At 37.9% G+C, this 20,623-nt stretch overlaps 2 protein-coding genes and 1 pseudogene across 6 annotated transcripts; 2 read left to right on the top strand and 1 right to left on the bottom strand.

The window, feature by feature from the left end:
* The first annotated feature begins 93 nt into the window (after window positions 1–93).
* LOC119992709 lies at window positions 94–11,539 on the top strand. 5 transcript variants are annotated; one of them, XM_038839510.1, is made up of 24 exons: window positions 152–382; window positions 1,261–1,417; window positions 1,651–1,781; window positions 2,248–2,332; window positions 2,824–2,877; window positions 3,236–3,327; window positions 3,439–3,542; window positions 4,302–4,377; window positions 5,161–5,599; window positions 5,982–6,320; window positions 6,424–6,630; window positions 6,700–6,792; window positions 6,889–6,961; window positions 7,672–7,802; window positions 8,419–8,707; window positions 9,130–9,359; window positions 9,458–9,582; window positions 9,713–9,830; window positions 10,002–10,057; window positions 10,150–10,246; window positions 10,328–10,517; window positions 10,593–10,741; window positions 10,847–10,909; window positions 11,121–11,539. In XM_038839510.1, exons 2-24 carry the CDS (start codon window positions 1,397–1,399, stop codon window positions 11,235–11,237), a joined length of 3,279 nt encoding a protein of 1,092 aa, XP_038695438.1. In that variant the 5' UTR covers window positions 152–382; window positions 1,261–1,396; the 3' UTR covers window positions 11,238–11,539. The 5 variants fall into 5 exon arrangements, with proteins under 5 accessions (XP_038695448.1, XP_038695438.1, XP_038695433.1 ...); XM_038839520.1 differs by lacking the exon at window positions 1,261–1,417 and having other exon boundaries at window positions 94–382; XM_038839505.1 differs by lacking the exon at window positions 1,261–1,417 and having other exon boundaries at window positions 7,675–7,802.
* Window positions 11,540–14,081: 2,542 nt separating this feature from the next.
* Window positions 14,082–16,937, bottom strand: LOC119984492 (annotated as a pseudogene).
* Window positions 16,938–18,156: 1,219 nt separating this feature from the next.
* Window positions 18,157–19,648, top strand: LOC119987806. Its single transcript, XM_038832721.1, has 2 exons — window positions 18,157–19,150; window positions 19,236–19,648. The coding sequence occupies exons 1-2, from the start codon at window positions 18,226–18,228 to the stop codon at window positions 19,529–19,531; spliced, it is 1,221 nt and encodes a 406-aa protein (XP_038688649.1). The 5' UTR covers window positions 18,157–18,225; the 3' UTR covers window positions 19,532–19,648.
* The last annotated feature ends 975 nt before the right edge of the window (window positions 19,649–20,623 follow it).

The following is a 20,623-nucleotide window of genomic DNA, read 5'->3' on the forward strand; positions in this document are numbered from 1 at the left end:
GTCTGATTAATATGCAACCGCTATTATACGGTGCGTATTTTCTAAGCAATCAATATGCGACAGCTTTACCTACCGTTACGACGAAGGGTAGTTCAGTCAGGAAAAAAGTGCAACAAAGTCTCCCTCAGGGAGTGGGAGAATAAGGAATAGCACCGAATTGCACCCCAGCAACAATGGTCGAGAAAGCTATTTCATTGACTATAAAAGCATCGAAACAGTAAAGCAGGTGAGCATTGCAGGCTCCGGATGCAACGAAGAAAAAAGAAATACTCGGATCAGTATCATCAAAGAAAACCTCGGAGTTCGATTTCACTTTCCTGATTTTGCCATGTTTGCCAAGCGACTCATAGAGAAGGCCGTCAATCATCGTCATAGTCATCAGGTATTATAATCCAGACATCAATTCTTATCGAATTAACAGAATTGTCTTTATTGTTGTTATTGATGACGACAACGATGGCGATTTAGGGTTTTATGTTCAATTTGCGTATGCTGTCATAGTTATGTATTGTTTTGTTCTGTTTTCCTTTCCTGCTCGGTGCTCATTGTATTTCGTCCACGGATGTAATGCGAGATTAAGAATATCGTATATACTATGAACAAGCAATTCGCACTTAGTCGTTTGGCTGGAATTTGTTCGGTACAGCTATTTCATGTAAATTTTCTTTGCGAGTCAAGTCTTAAAGTTCAAGAGTCAATAGGTATCTTCACTGTGGAACAACAAACCTGTACCATGTTTCATAATTTGTGTTTAGGTAGAGTACATCCAACATGTTCCAGGATACGTCCCACACATTGTAGTACCTGTAGAAATTTTGAATGGAGAGGGATTAATTACCTCACAGCGAATGTCAAGATCTGCACTGGCGTGTTTACATTAAAATAAGTCCAGTTTTATGTGGAAGGGAAATAATTCACGATGCAAAACTTGACTCAAACAAGTTCAGGCTCACTGAAGAGCTCTGAAAAACCGCACTGCCTATCATCAGTTCTTGTAAGCAACAAATTATTTGGTACTGTTGTATCACATATGCTCTGATTGGTAACATCGGTCACAGATAGTTGCATCTAATTGAGGAAATCAAGAAAGGGTTTCATGTGGTGTAGGTCGATCAGCAGTTGATTTTGATGTGTAAACTCTGTAGTGGAGTATTGCTTGGTTAGGAAATGGAAAATATCCTACGCATAGCTGATGCTGCTTGTTGGTCCAATTCGTGAGAGAATCATAATAATTATTTTCACATTTACATTGTTTCTCAGTGGACTTACGAGTGCCACTAATCAACTGCAATCAACATCTGCAACATGCAAGAAGGCTCCAGAGTCCAGACAGCTTGCGAACAAGGAATAGAATTAGATCCACTGAAACAGTTGATGAGAGTATCAGACACTTCCGATGTTAATATGCTGCCAACTCGTATCACCTTATCTTCATTTCCCTTTTTTTAACTGCTTAAAAAAATTCCGTTCGTTTTTCCGTAATACTTCATTTAGTTGCTTTGCTAGTTTGGAATCATATATTGGATAGCCAAACAATCATACACAATCACTTAGAAAAACGAAAACGATTATTTGTGTTACATTTTCTGTTTTCTGTGTTGTTTATCTGAACGTTGGGAAATGCTTTTCTCATAAACTTCCTTGATGCAGCATAAAGTGCGACATGGAAATTTGAAATTGGGAGACTTGGATTTCCGAGTTGCAATTCACAATGGTATTCCGTCTACTGCATCAATACTTGCTTTTGACCCTATACAACGATTGTTGGCCATTGGCACATTGTGAGTTCTAATGTTTACTTTGAGTTGTACTTGTTGTGCATGCGCAATACCATAGGTCCATAGTTTCTTATTGTGGGATATAAACAGCTTCCACAAATGAAGTAGAGGAAGGAGGTGGTCTTCATGAGAGAAAAGCTTTCCCTTGTGAGCATAGGAATGTGTGTTTTGATAAGCCTAAATGAAGGATTAAATGAACTCGCTCATTAAAGAGCTGATTCACATGTGTATATAATAAATGCGCTTATATATGAGCTCCTGAACTCAAGCATGTCGAGTAACAGGAATATAGACATATGTAAGAAACTTTTAACTTGCCAAGGACCAAGGTCCGAATTACTTGTTAGCAACTCAGTTCTTTGCAGCCATACTTAGGATCTCAACTTTTCACAACATTTAATATCTCAGGAGACATTCCAGAACCAACTGATGACAATGCACTCTCTTATTCCTTTTCAATTTTTTGCAGGGATGGCAGAATCAAAGTAATTGGGGGTGATGGTATTGAAGGACTTCTCATATCTCCGAAGCAATTGGCATTCAAAAACTTAGAGGTATAGCCTATTTGACCCTACAGATGGAATTAGAATTTGCAAATGTCATCTTTCTTCCATGTTCCATTTGTTTTGAGTAGTTATAGAGAAATGATGTAGTGGAAGTTGATTTGTGGCCTTTACAAATTCTGCTCGACGACAGTGGGAACGAATATGTATGTGTAAGAATTAAGATCAATGAATATATCGAGTATTACATATAAACATATGTACACAATAGGTTTATTTTAATAAGATGGAATGAATCAATAACAGCAATACTGAGTATTGTATATTTCATCATTGTCTTACAAAATAATTTACAGTTGGAAATGAAACTTCTGTTTTAGTGGCTGCATATTTCATAATCATCAAAGATAATATTCTAATGGGGATACTACATTGTACGTTTGCCAAAATTGTGAGGGAGATTATGACGTAATTTTCATATTTACCTCAGAACTTCTCAGGATATTCTTTTTACTTGGATTAATTCTTTATAATTTTGACAGTTTCTGCAAAACCAGGGCTTTTTAGTCAGCATTTCAAATGACAATGACCTTCAGGTATTGGTTTATAGTCTATGTTTCTTCTTTTTTTGTTTTCATTTAGAAGGTTTTTCCCTAATGGAACAGAAACAAATTATGCGGTATAGCTTAAGCTTTTTTCTTCAAGTTCCTCTCATTGATCACCTGCATTTTGTTCTACTGAGAAGATTCTATATTCATGAAGTTTCATCATTGACTTTCTTTTACCATATATTAGTCTTGGCAGTCCCTTGTATAGTTGGAACTTTCCAGTCTAGAACCTATAGGTAGTTAATAAGCGAGAGTAGGCAAGCAGTAGGCTGAGTAACCTGGTACTAAGGTCGTTCACTGCTTTAGTCAAAATTTTGGCGTGATTACTTTATTGCAATTTTTGCAGGTTTGGAATCTGGAGAGCAGATGCCTAGCATGTTCTTTACAATGGGAATCCAATATAACTGCTTTCTCTGTCATTAGTGGCTCTCACTACATGTACGATACTGGTGTTGATTATAGTTTATGACAAATCTTTAGCTGTTTCCTCGTCAGAATTGTATCAAATTTGTGAAGCATAACACCGTTACTTTATTGTTATACACACAGGTATATTGGTGATGAATACGGTTTTCTGTCCGTCTTAAAGTATGATGCAGAAGAGGGAAAAGTATTGCAATTGCCATTTCACATGTCTCCAAATGCTTTAAGCAGTAAATTCTTCTCTCTCTCTGTCTCCCTCTCTCTCTCCAAATATTTAGTATTGATGCTTTTACTGTAATAGGTTATAAAAAATGTAGTATCCTTGTCATTAGAGTATACTAAATAAATATTACTTTCCACATACGGCTCTTGCAACAAATTAATAGGTTATTTACCAAAAGCCTATAGAATGTGATACCAGAATGCCTGATTGCTTGAGGTTGGCTTGAAACTTTCTTAACACCCAGATTTATTTGTCAAATAATCACTTCTCCCGGGTGGCTTTCTTTTCTCAATTCCTCATATTCCTTTATTCCTGTTCAACTTTATCTGTCTAAGTCTTGTCATTTTAGCACTTAATAAGACTAGTCAATCTACTCCTATTTGGTGGTGTGGTACTGATCTTTTCACACTGGACATGAATTTATATTTTAACAATGTCCAGAAAATATGTATGTTTATGGTGTTGCTTATCACAGGCTGTTGATTTTGTATATGTACATTCAAGTGTCATTATTTTGCACATTTTCTGTTTCTTATGACCCATGCATCGTCACTTCCCAAAGTTACATTTAATCAGACTCATTCAAGGCTTTTAATTCACACTTAAACATAAATGGTCAAAGGATTTAAGTCTCCTCGCATGTTCGGCCATTAGAATAAAGGCAAATGGCTTTTATTTTGTAATGAAGTCCTTATCTTTTAAGTTCTTTGCTTGCTCTGGATTAATTCGCTCCATGCTTACGCCACCATATTGTGCTATTTCGCAGAAGCCGCTGAGTTTACATTACCTGATGCCATGCCCATTGTTGGACTTCTTCTCCAACCTTGCTCTTCTGGGAATAGGCAAGATACAAGAACTTATATCATCGGATTCCAGTTGCTACTTTTAATTTTTTAACCAGAATGAGTCAATTTGATTGCTTTCTCAGGCATATTGTGTTACTCTTCCTTAGAGTTGTGGCTTTCTTCTGCTGAAATCTAATCAATATTGTTTTTGGATCGCATTATTTCTTCTTCATCATATGAAGTTGCACCGACATGGTACTAATGATGCATTTGATTTCTACTTGAGAAATTTCTCATTCCAGATCAGCTAATAGAGATGGAAATGTTTCAGCTAAATGGTGAAGGCCTAGTTGAATTCCCGTGTTTTCATGTCTCTTAAATTAGCTTATCGTTTAGATATTAAAAGTGACATCCTCATGATCAAAGGTTATTCCATGATGAAAGTGCCAACAAAATAGCTATTCCTTTTACAGGAGTAGATGCAAAAAAGAGTGTTTGGATGTTCTAGTTTAATTAATTTTATTATTATTGAATTTGAAAAAGTTTAGGATGTCATTTCAGATCAATATAAAGTAACATTCAGACTACTAACGTAAATGATTGGAACAAAATTACGTAAGCACCAGATAACATTGCTTGTTCTGGGTTGTGTATACCTAGTTGGACAATTGGTTCATGTCTAGAAAGTAGATCTAGCCTTTGCTTTCGTTCAACATGTTATATGGCTTTTCTTTAATTCTTCTCTAATTGAAAAGAGAATTTGTCTTCATCAAATTAGAGTCTGTGAGAATGGGTTGAATCAGTACCTGTTTATTTATTGAAAGCTTTGCTCTTTTGCAGAGTGCTAATTGCATATGAAAATGGGTTGATAATTCTTTTGGATGTTTCTGAAGCTCATGTTCTATTTGTTGGAGGTGGTAAGGATCTTGAATTGAAGGATGGACTGCATGCTAGTCTTCCTGAAAATATGTCTGATCAACATATACAAGAGAAAGAAATTAGCGCTCTTTGCTGGGCATCCTCCAATGGGTCCATTCTTGCGGTGGGATATGTAGATGGAGATATTTTGCTTTGGAACACTTCAAGTGCTGTCTCTACCAGTAGTCAGCAAACTGAATTTTCCAGCAGAAATATCGTTAAGATACAATTATCATCTGCTGAAAGGAGACTCCCAGTGATTGTCCTACACTGGTCCTTAAAAGATAAATCACATAGTGGTTGTGATGGTGAGCTGTTTATCTATGGTGGTGACGAAATAGGGTCTGAAGAAGTTTTAACTGTACGTTATCTGCTCCACAGCTTTTAACAATCTGTTTTATTTCTGTTAGTAAATGTCGTCATATTATTTCTGCTGAATAGTTTCTGTAGAGGTTTAACTTGCTCTCATCGCATCAATGTGTAAGCATTATTATTTTTCTGTTATTCTCCGTACCATTAAATTCGAGGACTTGCATTACTTTTCTCATTGCGGGAAGTTTCTTTTAATCGTCATACCTTCAGTGGCCAAAATTTTATGAGTCATGATGGTAATTTGGTCTTGTCGTATTATCATTTGATTACTGTATCTTTTGCATCAGTTAAGTGGCGGTGTTTCCATTTATTTGAAATTTTCTATATGATTAGCCATGGAAGGTGCTACTAAATGAGATCTGCATCTACAGATATTGACTCTTGAGTGGTCATCTGGAATGGAAAGTGTGAGATGCTCTGGCAGGGTGGACATTGCACTCACCGGTTTTTTTGCTGACATGATTTTATTACCAAGGGCTGGGGCAACAGGGGGCAGTAAAAAAGTTGATCTTTTTGTACTGACAAACCCTGGAGAACTGCAGCTGTATGATGATGATAGCCTGTCTGCCTCATTGTCTCGACAAGAGAGAAAGGCATCTGTCTCTGCTATGAGATTTCCTGTAGTAGTACCTACAGTTGATCCGACCTTGACCTTTGCTAAGCTCATAGCATTGCCTATCAGTGGGAACTCATCAAAAATTCTGTCAGAGGTACAGCATTTATGCAGAAGCAATTCTTATATCATGCTCTGTCTTCTATGATTTGTACAATTCCAGGTATCATTTTAGATAGTATCAATTTGTGTTCACTCAGATCGCCTCAGCCACGAAAGTTGGCTCCACAAAAACTCCAGCTGGTTGTGCAAAGTGGCCTTTGACTGGGGGTGTACCCAGTCAATTGTCTTTTACAAAAGAGAGTGGTGTTGAGAGGCTGTTTATAGCAGGTTACAAAGATGGCTCTGTACGAATATGGGATGCCACGTATCCTGTCTTATCGCTTATTTGCATTTTTGATGGCGAGGTTAGAGCTCTCTTTCTAAAGTTCGATATATTTCATAAACCAAATTACTCACATGAATGCTAGCTGCAGGCAATAACAGTTGCTGATTCAAGTGCTCCAGTGTCAAATTTGGACCTCTGTTTCCCCACTTTAAGTTTGGCTGTGGGCGATGAATGTGGTGTGGTCAGAAATGTTTCTTTGACATTTTCTTTCCTTATTCTACTTGGACTCTTACAGTATTATGCCATATTTACTTAGCTTTTGCATTGACTTGTCTAGGTTCGTGTCTATAACTTGAGTAGCAATTCAGATCAGACAAACATGTTCCTTGTAACGGAAACTAAACGTGAAGGTACATTGCACATACTCTATTTTTATGAGCACACTACCATGGTATGCTTATAGGATTACCCTTTTGCGGAAAAGGGTCAGGATTAAAAATTTTGACATAATGAAGACCTTTCTTATCCATCATTATCCTGTGGATTTTCCATTCCTATAAGAAAATGATAAATTTTGTAACGTCAAGAGTTCAAAGTTTCTGTGAAAATATTTATAATGAATTTCGGCAGGAAATGGAAGGCCCAAGTTTGTACAGAATATTATAATTTGAAAATAAGTTTACCCTGGGACCATTTTGAGAACAATACTTGAAAACTCATTAGTTGATATTTGATATGGTAAAAAGGGAAAAAAAGAAAAAGAAAGAGATGATGTCAGAGCTTGGCATTTGTTTAATTGAGAAGAACTGCTCAAATGGCTGGGCTAACACAGGATATTCTGAGCAAAGGTGGGTCAGTGAACCTACCACCTTGTGAAGCAATAGTTGCAGTTGTGCTCAGCTATTTCGGTTGTATGCCTTGATGACTAAGCTCAAGTAATCACTGGTCTGACCAGTGCCATTTAAATAACCGGAAATTCTCAATGATCCTTTTTGACTTATTGGCATGCAAAGTTCTATGGTGGATGCTTCTTTTGCCATGAAAGTTTGTAATGGTTCATCATTGAGATAATGGGGCTAGGCTCTATTTCTAATTAAAAGTCTTCCCTATATATATCCAGCAGTTAAGAGTTTAACTCAAGGGAAAGGACCTCATTGTACAGCTGTTTTCTCTCTCGTTAATTCCCCTGTTCGAGTGCTACAGTTTGCGAATTCAGGAGCAAAAGTTGCTGCTGGTTTTGAGTCTGGCCATGTGAGTATCTTCTATCTAATTCATCATTGTCATCATCAAAGCCTTGATCCCAAGCAATTTGTGGTCACTGGTCAGCCACAATAGTCCATAAGAAGCAAAGTAGTTTTTTAATCATGTGAATTCTCCCACGGCATTCATTTCAGTGTACAACTGCACTTTCTTTTAAATCCATAGAGTCGATTTTCTTAAAATCACTTCTGTCGATTTCTTCATTGGTCTCCTTTTTCGCTTTTTATTATCTCCCACTGAATTCACTTGATTTTTCATATGAGCCCTAAAATCTCTGCGGTAGCTTATTTCCCTTCTGATCTTCGATGGAAACAATCCCTGCTATAAATCAAATAATATTGTTTCTTTGTTTTTGATAAACAGATACTAGTATTGTTTCTTATCATATTTTTCTGTCATTCCACAAATTTATCACTACAAGTTCATTTCTACTACGTTTATCTTTGGGTGTTTGTCTCTTCACAGCCAACATTACACACCATATTGTCCATCGTATATTTAATAGTTTATATTGATTTGCTTGCTAATTCTTCTGGTATGAAGTAGCTCGCTTCCCTGTATTTGAACTTTGTTAATTCAGATCTTAACTTTGATGGCTCTATTTCAGGTTGCCGTGCTTCACACACCTTCATCATCAGTTTTGTTCTGTACAGATTGTGTAGCTGGATCTCCAGTTGTATCAATGACTTGGAAAGATTATACAAGTACCGATAGCATTGCTAAAAGTCCCAAAAGTTCAGAAACAAAAACGGTGGTCAACCCTACGGATGAAATAATATTCATGCTAACAAAGGATGCAAAGGTTAACATCATTGATAGCACTAATGGCAGCATGATCAACCCTGATGCATGGCACTTAAAGAAGGAATCAATTGCAATTTCCATGTATGTTATAGGCAAGTACAATTTTTTTGGTCCAGAAGCAGCGATGCACTTCTGTCTAGCTGTATGTACGTGTTGGACAAAAAGTCCCACATCGGGTAATAACCCAACAAAAATTTTGTATATAATAGCAAGTCCTCCTTCCCTCTAATAGGCCTTTTAGGGGGAAGCGTGGATAGGGCCCAGAATTATCTACATGGTATCAGAGCAAGTGTGTACTCGTTCTTGATAAAAAATCCACTCGTTGGGCCTTGGGCAGACATACCTAGCCTAGTGTTGGACAAAAAGTCCCACATCGAATAATAACCCAGCAAAAATCCTGTATATAATAGCAAGTCCTCCTTCCCTCTAATAGGCCTTTTAGGGGGAAGACAATGGGGGCCTAGAATTTCTACAGTACGATTAAGCAAAATACTAATTGCAGTTTGTGGCACAGGGGATGTTGCTGGATTCCCCAATGAATATCCTCAAGGGGAGTCTAGCATGGATATGACTGCGAAGGAAGAGTCTATGCCTGACATGCCTTCGACTGGGAGCAATTCACATGAGAATGAACATGGCTTTTCTTTTGATACTGCACATGCAGGGGAAAGATTATTGGAGTCACTTGTTTTGCTCTGTTGTGAGGATTCACTACGATTATACTCAACCAAGGATCTGATTCAGGTAAGCTTTGCCGCCTTTTTTTATTTTCTCAAGATATCATTGCACTGCTCTTAATCAAAAAATCATTGCACTACTTTTCACAAGCTAAATAATGGTAGGGAAACAATAAGCCGATTCACAAAACGAAGCACAAGAAACCTTGTTGTTGGGCTTCAATTATTAAGAAAGCTGAAAAGGTTTGTGGACTGGTATTGCTGTTTCAGACTGGAGTTGTCGAAATCAGGTATTGTACTGAGTTCTCTTCAACTAAGATTAAAACCTTGTTCATGGGGCATCTGTTTCGTTCATTATTGCTTAGCCACTTGCTAGTTACTTGTCAAAGGATTGAAATTTGATATGCTTGTCTGTCACAGGTCAATTCCAGATTTAGAACTGGTGCAAGAAAGCTCCTTAATGTCCATTCTAAGGTGGAGTTTTAAGGCAAGCATGGACAAGATGATGAGTTCTGATAACAATGGACAGATTACACTGGTATCACTCATGACTTTTATAGCCAGAATAACAGTTTGTGTCCTGCTTGGTTTATTTGCATGTTAAAATTAACCCAGATCACATGTTGGTTTGATCCACAGACATTCTCTCTTTCATTCTTCAATTTTGATGATTCCTTCGATATTAACCGTGTGATGTTGAATTTCATAGGTAAATGGACATGAACTGGTATTTCTCTCTCTGTTATCTGGTGAAACTGCTTTCAGGTACCCTTGTTATACTTTGAACAAATTATGTGCTATAAATTATGGGTTTAGACATGAACAAGTTTCTAACAGAAATAAGATTTTCTTTATAGGAATCCGGAGTCATTTCCTTGTCTTCATGATAAGGTTCTTGCAGCTGCAGCAGATGCTGCCTTTAGTTTCTCTTCTTCAAATCAGAAAAAGAAGCAGGTTGAAATCAATAACATCAGCCCCCATGGGATAGGGCAGAGTATGTTATTTTTGTTTTGTAGCTTACTCTTGTTTCCACAGGGCACCGGACCTGGGATAATGGGGGGAATTATCAGAGGTATTAAAGGTGGAAAAAATTCCTATGGATCGGATGATATTGCTACTGCCAAATCCAATTTTACACATTTGGAGGACATCTTTTTGAATTCACCATTCTCAGAGTCATCTCCAGCTGCTATAAATGATCAGGATCCTGTGGAGCTTAATATAGGTTCTGTTGCATTTGCCCCTGGTTCTTTATATCTGTCTGACTCTGTCCTTTGCTTATGCCTCCTCTTTTACACAGACGATATTGAAATAGATGAACCTTCAACATCAGCCCCTTTTCAACGCAAAAAGGAAACCGAAAGGCAAAAGTTATTAGGTGCAAGTGATGATGTAGAACCTAGAATGAGGACACCTGAAGAAATTATTGCTCAGTATAGAAAAACTGGGGTAATGATACGTGATGATTTCAAGTTTTAGCTAACCTACTTCTCTTTTCACTTGCAATGGTTTCTTTAAATGGACTGTTTTGTCTAACGCGGTAAATAATTTCAGGATGCCTCATCAGCGGCTGCAAATGCAAGAAACAAGCTTGTTGAGAGGCAAGAAAAATTGGAGGTTGTATTCTTTAAGGAGAACTTAAGATTCTGTTTGTCTAGGTGGTTTAATGAGATTCCCTTTCCAAATTACCCCTTCTTAAATAATTCTCCGTTCGTCTAGCCATCTTCAAGATCTCTAACAATTGGCAAAGGCACTGCTACCTTATTAAATCCTAATAATAGTAACCTCTGAGCATTGTTTTTTTTTTCTTTTAAATGTTTGTGACCAGAGAATCAGCAGGCAGACTGAAGAGCTGCGAAGTGGAGCTGAAGACTTTGCATCAATGGCAAATGAGCTAGTCAAGGTAATGGAAGCTCGAAATGCTAAGAAATGGTGGCACATTTGAACAGTAAGTATTGAAGTGCTAGTTGTATTCATAGCCTTTGGAACTCATCTCTGAGCAAGGGGGTATTTCCCCTTTTTCATGGAAATTGTCGGTGTCCAGTTCAAAGTTTACAAAGCTGTCCTATAAGTTATCAGAAATTTGTTGTTCAATGGCCGTGAGCAGACTTTCATTTTTTATTTGAGGTATTTTATGTTGCCATAGCTCAAGATATTGGTGTTTGTTTGTAAAAGTTGCGGGTTTTTTTATGCATGTATATTGTACAGGACTTTCTGAGATATAATTCTTTTAACAAGGTTTGAAGATATTGATAAATCTACAGGTTCCATGCTGTTACTTGACTAATTGGATAGACCAGAATGTCCACAGCAGCTGCTATTCTTAGATATTTCAGCCCTTAAAGCTTCATATACAGTATACACCTAGAGGTGTAAAGTGGGCCTGCCTGACGTGGCCCGGAGGTCTCATGGGCCAGCTCGCAAATTTTAGAATTGGCCCGGCATGCTTAGGGCCCAAGGGCCAGGCTGGCAGGCCGAGCTTTCTTTTAACGAAAATTTGAATTTTTGTTTTGATGCAAGGCCGTCAACTCGAGACAACTATGTAATGGGCCCAGACCCGGGCCTGGCTAGTCTCTGTAATGGGCCGGCTTATGTGGGCGGGAAATCCCGGTCCAGCCCATTACAAATATTGGGCCGGGCCTAATCAACGGGCCCGTGTTACACCTCTAAGATCCTGTCGGATGAACAGAGTTCATTGGTCATTGAGGACCAAAAAAATTAAAAAGTAAGTTTTGAGATGAGTTAATATGCAGCTGCCATTACTCTAAATTAACACTTTTGACTTACGGTTCGTAGAAGGTTGGTGGAATGGGGGCTTTTAAGTTCGGAAATTTTCTTTGGGACAAGGAATTGTATGAAGGTGTTCCGTTATTTTTGACATACATGCTCCGCTCAACCATTTTGGAGGTTTTGACTTTCACACCTAGGGCTTGACTTTTGGGTTTCTACAGAGTAGGGATGGCAACGGGTCGGGTACCCTTCCATTTATAAAATACCAAAACCGTTTCCATTTAATATACTCTATACCAAAACCGTTCCAAAACCATTTAAATTTCCAAAACCGGAACCGTTCCATAATCGTTTATCATCGGGTACCCATTTACCATTTAACTTTTAATTTTTAATTTTTTTATTTGAAGATTATATTAATATAAATTAATATTGAGTATGATTTATATTAATTATGATTTTATAATTCAAATTAGTCTAATTTATAGTTTTATTAGGGCATCTCCAACAAGAGGTATAAAAATGGATATGCATAATTGTACTATGCATACTTGAATAGTGATATACAAACCCATATACATATTTTAATGGAATCTCACTCCAACAATGAGTATGTAAAATTGGTTTCCATCTAATTTACCACTTTTTTTTATTATTTTTAATTAATGTATAAATATGTGTAGCCTTCATTCATCATTTTCTGTCAAATCATTGTGTATTTTACATAAAAATCTTATCACAAACTTCAAACTTCTCCATGGATCACCCAAATGTTAGTGTTCTGAGATTTTGAGGGAATTCCTTGCCTTTGAGTCCGACTCTGAAGATGAGTTGGAGCAGCTTTTTAATGCACGAGAGACAGATGATCAAGAAGCAAATGGGAGGAGACGAACTGGCCACCGTGGTTCCATTACAAGCCATAGAATTGTTCAACGTAATCATGTTGACGGGAGGTTCGCTGTCCTCTATCACTTAAAGCCAATCACAAATACTACCAAAGACACAATAAAATTACCCAAATAAAAAATTAATTCCAATCACATCCTCTATCACTTAAAGCCAATCCTTATCAAAGGAGGAAATAGAATAGAAAAATCTACCTTCTTTTTTCCTTCCTGTTGATTCCCCCCGACAATAAAGCTGCACTTCCTTCTAACAAGTGGCTGAGAGTTAGCAAGCAACCTTTGGCCTCTTGGCAGGAGGTTCGCTGTCCCCTTCCTTTCCGGTTCGGCCACCGTACGGCACCTGAACTCGAAGCTACGATCAGATCCAATCTCAACACAATTTCGGTAGATCGGAAGCTTATAAACATGCAAATGCAGAGATCTGAAACTATTCCTCTGCCAATTTGGAAATAGTGATGCGGGAGCAAGAGAAATGACAGTGTTGGTGAGCGAATAGCGATCGTAAGTGTGAACATTTATACCTGGTTTTCGGCACTATTCATAGCCGTTGCTCAACTCCCGCGCTGGTTTGCGACCTTCGTCTCTCTCCTTGCCAGAGTCGCAAATATGGGAACCAGAAATGGGGTCGTAAATTTCCGAATCGGTTTGCGACCTCTGTTGGCTTGACGAAAATGACGAAATGGGTATGCAAATCGTCCGTTATCCATTTACGAACTGCTTTACGACTCTTGTTGGAGATGCCCTTAGTATGTTTCTATAAATATATACGTTTTAATATGCTTTATCATGTTATAATTTAATATCCTAGTAGTATATCTTTATAGATGATTTATAATATTATTACTATAATGAATCTTTTTATTAAACGGTTCGGGTACCCTAAACCCGGCACCATAAACCGAACCCGACCCTAAAACATGACGGGTTTGAAAACAAAAACCAAAACCGTTTCCAAAACCTATAGGATCGGTTTTCGGGTTTTAAACGGACCGGGTACCCTGTGGATAGTGCTCGGATCGGTTTTTTTTGCCATCCCTACTACAGAGTGCTAAAGCATTGCAATTTAGTAAACAATTATAGGGTCTAACATAGTTCCTCAAAAATAACCTGCATTCATTTCCTTGTCAGAGAGCCGCCAGTCGGTTGATAACTTGTTTCATGAGAATATATCAGGAATATGGGTATATTAACAGAAAGCTTGAAGTAAAAGATCTGAATAAATGTAGCATGTCACCTAAGTTCTGAAGCATGAGACATACATCACATCCTCTTCCCGACTAAGAGAAACAGAAGTTACTAACAGCAAAGAATTAATTTAGTAGGTCCACTTACTGCAACATGGGTCTCAAAAAATTGTATCCATCCAAGTTGAAATGTTGAAGATGACTTGCTGATAGCAGTCCTGAGTCCTGTAAGTACCAGACCTACTTAAAAGATATAGTTTGAAGGCTTAAGACCAGATACCACCTCCAACACCGGTAACCAGTGCTTGATTAATGAGTTTTTTGCGGACAAGATCCCTCAATTCAATTTGGTCCGGGAATCTATGCTTCCCTCAGCTTTGAGAAAACCTACAAAAAATGTTCAAGGGACAATAATGGAGAAGCACGGAGAAACAAAGACACCGATACTATACTACCCAACAATACAGTGAGCATTCATTATCTTACCCAGACATGATCTTTTTTTTATAAATTTAAATTGTCATGATTTAATATCCGATTCATAATAGAAAACAGAAAAAGAGGATTTCCTTTATATATTTTACACAAACTTGTAGAGAAGACAGCATGAAAAATGAGATGTAAAGGGATAGGACTTTACCAATTCACCATTGCAGTAAACTTCAAAAGCACCAGAACTCAGCAGGAAGGACTGAAAAAAGTTACCAAGGAGCCATGTGCTTGCAATACTTCCAAACCTATTCGCCCGCAGTGATAATACCAAGGAGGGGGAGTCATGAATCCCAACCTTGGAAAATTTGTTCGCCCGGCATTATTATTCCAATGATTCCAAATTGAGCGACTGGTACTACTTTGCTAAGCAGGCCTTTTGGAAGCGGTGGCGGGTGGTTTGCCAAAATAACATCAATCCCAGGAAATGCTGTTTCCAGCATGTTTTTCATTGTTACAGCATTTCCTCTGCCAAAAATGACATATTTACATAAATATATTAATACGAGCAAGAAATCTATTAATAATATAATGTATTGCTCCTCTAAAAATACCTAGTGGTCCTAGTCAACAACAAAGAGAAAAATAATCCTATTATATGCTGTTCTTTTCTCTTTTTCTGTTGGACATCCTGAAAACTACGTACAACCACATCGTCAGAGAACAAGATGGGATAGTTCAATAACCAAATGCATATTTTCTATTGAAATTTCAATTTTTCTATAGGATATCAATCTAGTTTCTTGGGTGATTCTTGTGGACTAAGGAAAGGTGATTCTTCATAAGTCTTAGAAAAAGATTGGCATCTCTTCTTCTGTAAGACAATATTCTTGTCTTTTCATTTTATCTTGCCTTAAGGTGATGAGGGTACAGAGCTATTGGGCTCTGCATCTCTGAGGCGTGTGATCCTAGGTGTTTTGATTTTGGATGTTATTTTATTTTAAAATGGTTTCCAAATTAATCTACCACACTGGATTGTTGAGGTTATTCAATTCAGCCCTAACTTGCTCAAACTTCTATGAAGTTGATTTTATGTGTTTTCTTCTTAATCAGCTCTGTTGTAGTTATTTATTTCAGACAGACTTAGGTTTTTAGACAAAGTAACATCATCGATCATAAGCAAATCTGAATATAATCAAAAATAATAACATGATGTTGATTTTAGTCATCAATGGCGGGACATGTATAAAAAGTTCTTGTAAATGGTAGTACAATGCAAGAAAGAGAGGTAGAGAGAGAGAGAGAGAGAGAGAGAGAGAGTAAATTTCAGAAGACAGGGAAAATAATAAAATTTCTTTTTCATAACGAAATACGCATTTTATGTACAACACATTATGAGCAGAGCAAAGCACCACAAATGACAATATTTCAAACTCTAACCAATCAAAATGAAAAGTTATCTGAGATTCACCAAGAAATACTAGAAGGAGAACAAGGAAGAAGTTACAGTCAAAGAAGCAAGCAACTGCTATTCAGCAAATCAAACTAATTCAATCCAAGTCTTGAAGATGTCAATTTACCAATAAAGGCAACGTATCAATAGTTTCCTTCTAATCAATACAAGACCATGTGCAAGTAAAACACGCAAATCAAAGTAGCTCAAGACACAATGATCCAAATAAGATTTAGCCAGTAAAAGAGGGGAAAAAAAAAACAAAAGGAACGAAAGATGGAGACCAGAAGAATGGGAGGACCTGTAAGAACAAGAAAACTCGGAAAAGCATAACTTACTGGGAATAAACTACACACAAACTTGCAAAGAAATACTACTTAGCAAATCAAGTTCACTTGATCTACGTCTAGCAGATATTAGTGCGAAATAGCAACGTAACAATGATTTCCTGATAAATCAATCAGCGCAATTACATCACTAATTCCCAGAAAATAAAACTAGATCAAGGATCAGTGATCGAAATCAGATCTCCTCAATAACCAAAGAAAAACACACAAAAAGAAACGATAATTGGAGATGAGAATAATGAGAAAACCTGTAAGAACAAGAAAAGCAGAAGTTAATGTTTACGTTGCTGCCAACGCCCACGCCCACTCCTAGCCCTCCAATGCTGCTCGATTTCTGCAAAATATAACAAAATTTAATTATCTTCATATGCAACCAAGGCCGTGTGTGCAATGTATGCATGACGGATCGCGCATATGAGAGAGAGTGTACGGGGAAATAGATTGGCTTCTGTTGGGGATCGACTTGAAATTGAGGGCGAGAGGGGCGAATGCGATCGTGAACAGGTTTCGAAGGTGGCACTGATGTAAAAAACTTATGATATCCGAGCAGAGAAGAATGATCGGTAACCCTTCTAGAAGCAACTGTGCTCTATCCATGGCAGAGCCACGGCAGTGAGACAGACTTATTTGGGAATGCTGTGAGGTGTGGCGTGGTGCTGTGAGTTATAAAACTGTGGTGTTGTGAGGTGAGTTGGAACGTAAAAAGCTGTTTGGCGCCTAAATTACGGTTATATTAGATAACTAATAATATTAATATAAAATCACTTAAGGTTTACATTGTATATTAATCTAAAATAAAATAATTGACCTAATTTGATTACGTAGGACAATTCGACATATAATGTAAGCATTTGGGAGTGTGGTGAGGTGTTGTGAGGTAAAAAGTTGTGGTGCTGTGAGGTGAGTTGGAACGTAAAAACTGTTTGGCGTGTCACAAAAAACTGTGGTGTTGTGAGGTGTGTTACAACTGTGTTCAGTTGCAACATATATTGTGGATCGAACTTGTGAGGAATATTGAGCTGATTTAAAGGGTAAATGTGTCTTTTCAAGGCGAAATTGAGGATGCCCTAACCTAACCGTTTGTGGTCCTTCTCCTTCCCACAAAATTCACTTTAAAATTAGAATGTGATGAGGAGGGAAACATGAAGCTGGATCATTATCAATACAATCGCCAATTGGTAATTTAAGGATCCTTGTGGTTTGCTGTCATGTTCACTCCATTGTTTGATAGTGCAGAGCTAACTTTCATTTGTCCATGTCTCATCACTCAATACTCGTGTGTGGTCCTGACCCAAAAGGCAAGTTGCCCGTTCGAAATGCCCGTCAAGGCCCATTATCTAACCGGCCCATTAGTAAACAAAGTCAAAGACCGCGTAGGTCCGTAAAAGTCATCAGTGTCAACTATCAACAGAGTCGGTGAATTGGACCTTTGTACAGTGTAAACATAAAACAGCCTACCACGAAAGTAGGGTAATATGGCCCCATGGCCCACATCCCGGGGACCACAACTGTGTTTTTTTTTCTTCACCTCAAAAGTTCAATTTCTGCGAGCCAAAATATAGATCGAATAGCTTAAAGGCCTGTTTGGTAGACGAAAACAAACCTCCTAAATTTTCAAAAAACCTGAATAAATATGTTGAATTTGGGAGAGAAAATTATATCAAAACGAGGCTAAAGCTCTGTCGGTTTCCTAAAACAAACACGACCTAATTGACTACAATGTGAAAGCAGCGACCAAAGTCTACGTTCAGATTCGAAACACGACTTCACTCGAAATCAGAGCCCGCCATTTATTAATCTTCTTATAAGCATCGCTACATCATTTACTACAGAGTCTCTAAGCTATGTTTTTCACTTCTTCTCCAACACACACTCACCAAAAACCATGAGTGCCTCACACAACGCTGATTCCGGGTGTTTCTCTGCAATTTTACGTCGGATTCTCTGCGCAGGCAGTCTACAGACACACCCATCAGACCAAATTGCAAAGTCAAACACGTTTGACTTCGATCATGAAAAGAAGGATTTGAAGAGAGATGCCGAAGTTCAAGCTCCAGGGACTAAGAGGGTCAATACTCCAGCCTTGGCTCCAGGAGTAGTGGCAAGGCTGATGGGGTTAGATTCATTGCCAGATACAAAATGGATCCCAAGAGAAAGAGTTCCAGATTCAGTCACAAGAAGCAGATCAGTTAATTTTATGGACTACTTCTCAGAGCTTGATTTAGGTAAATCAAAACATCGTCGTGTTCGGACGTCGGTGTCGTTTCGTGAGGTACCGACGTCGCTTCATGGTGTGCAACAAGATCAAGATTTCTTGGTTCTGTACTTGGGTAATGTAGACAAAGCAGAGGAAGTGGGATCAAAATTGAAGAAATGCGAAGAAGGTCTTCGAAGGGAAAGGCAGAGAGATGAAGAGAGAAGGAAGAGCATGGAGAACCTAGCAGGAAGAGTGATCATGAAGAAAAAGAAGAAAGAAAATAAAGTAAATAACTCCAAAATCTCTGCATTGAAGAATGAACCGAGAAGGCCGGTTGTCTCTCATAAACAGTTTTCAAAGGCTGATGGAATTGAAAAGGAGAATAATTGCAAAAAGCTATCAGGAAAAACACCCTACAAAGCAAAAAGTCCAGTGAACGCAATAAAGCCCAAAGACAAATATGCGGGTTCCAAAAATATGACGAAGAGGAAGAAGAAAGAAAATGAGGAAGTGAATAGCGAAGTAGACCAAGAGTGTCACTCAGATTGTTCAAGTTCAGCTTCTGTGCTTGATCACAAATTTCTTTCCGCCCTTGATGAATATCTTCAATCAGGTTAGTTTTAAACATTTGACACAAACTTTCATGCTTAAAAACAAAGTTCTGGTTTTCATATTTGTCTTTCTGATTTCCCAAACAGAGATGAAGCCTGTTGATTCAATACCAAAGACGAAAATGCCTCCAACAAGAGAAAATTATGACTCCCTATCACCACATCCTACTCAAGTTTTGAATACTCATAAGCTGGGTCTTCGAGCAAAGTATGGTGCAGAACTGACAAGTGAGCTCTGCCGATGGACAAAAGAAGATATAGAAGAATCAAACTGGACTGCGAAAAATGGGTTTGCGTTTGAAGGTTTTGAAGATATCTGCAAGGAATTAGTGCAGACAATCTTAGATCAATTAGTGCATCATGTAGTGTGTGAGCTTGTCTGATTTTACATGGGAAATCTGGAAGCAAAATGTACATAGAATGCAGTACTGTTCCGCTGATATTAATGCATGATTATCAATTAACAAAGGAGCAAATGTGAAAGATGAACTGTTTATTGATGGCGTTGGGTCGATTCCCACAGATCTGAAATCAGACTTCAATCGCCAAAGAAAATAGGAAAAAAATTAAATAAGAATTCAATGTGTTTTGGGCTGGGCCTTAATCTAAATTTCGAATCCGTTTAACTGGTCTACTGGGCCTAGTTCACCGTTCACGTGGATTTATTGGAGATAAAATTTAGTCACACCCCAAAATTTATCATGCATACCCATACTTCTGTTGACTTTGCATTGACCGTGTTATTTTTTAGGGTTGGGCTCTTAACACCCCAAGATCACAATGTCTTTAAAGAATGCTGCATCCACCGGTAATGGCCGATCCCGTGAAATCAATAAATCTTTGATTTGAGTCTCTTTGGGACTCTTTCTTGGGTGTGTTGAATATGAGTTTTGTATTGGTTGAGTCAACCCCACATTTAGTGGGGTGGTTATGGCTCAAATCATGGGATGATTTTGTACTAAGTAAACCCAAAAAATCAGTATCGTTGCCGATTTTTGGGGAAGTGGGTGGAGGTTCTCTACTATAAACAGAGGTCCCAATACCCATTTAGAAGATACATACTTTTGAATATTCCTACGAAAACTCTCCTCCTACCAATACCCATTTAGAAGATACATACTTTTAAATATTTCTACGAAAACTCTCTTCCTACACTCTGCATTCCATATTTCATGTGTTCTTGAGTGCAAGTTCTTATTCCGAAAATTCTGAGTTTGAGAGTACGTTCTTGTATTGGTTAGATTGAGTCCACCAGTATTGCAATGCCGCATACCTTTGGTATGGAGCGTTGTATTGTGGAAAATGATTGTCCGGATAGCAGAGGTACCAAGTGGCTGAGACAAATTTTCTTTAAGAAGATTCGCTAACACGTACCTCGCTCCTTCTATCAGTTGTTTCAACATCTTGGTTTGGTATTCTTAATTCACGCAATTGTAGTTGTGTTACTGTTTCTACTTATGTTACTGTTTCTACTT

The sequence above is a fragment of the Tripterygium wilfordii genome, chromosome 3 (genome assembly GCF_013401445.1).
Source record: "Tripterygium wilfordii isolate XIE 37 chromosome 3, ASM1340144v1, whole genome shotgun sequence".
In the NCBI taxonomy this organism is placed as follows: Eukaryota; Viridiplantae; Streptophyta; class Magnoliopsida; order Celastrales; family Celastraceae; genus Tripterygium; species Tripterygium wilfordii.

Bases quoted from the DNA above. Each gene is read 5' to 3' on its own strand.
- LOC119992709 (XM_038839520.1), top strand. From the start codon at position 329: ATGTTTGCCAAGCGACTCATAGAGAAGGCCGTCAATCATCGTCATAGT. The intron at 2,878-3,235 runs GTATTGGTTTAT...CAATTTTTGCAG, and splicing joins CAAATGACAATGACCTTCAG to GTTTGGAATCTGGAGAGCAG. The intron at 5,600-5,981 runs GTACGTTATCTG...CTGCATCTACAG, and splicing joins GGTCTGAAGAAGTTTTAACT to ATATTGACTCTTGAGTGGTC.
- LOC119987806 (XM_038832721.1), top strand. From the start codon at position 18,226: ATGAGTGCCTCACACAACGCTGATTCCGGGTGTTTCTCTGCAATTTTA. The intron at 19,151-19,235 runs GTTAGTTTTAAA...TTTCCCAAACAG, and splicing joins TGATGAATATCTTCAATCAG to AGATGAAGCCTGTTGATTCA.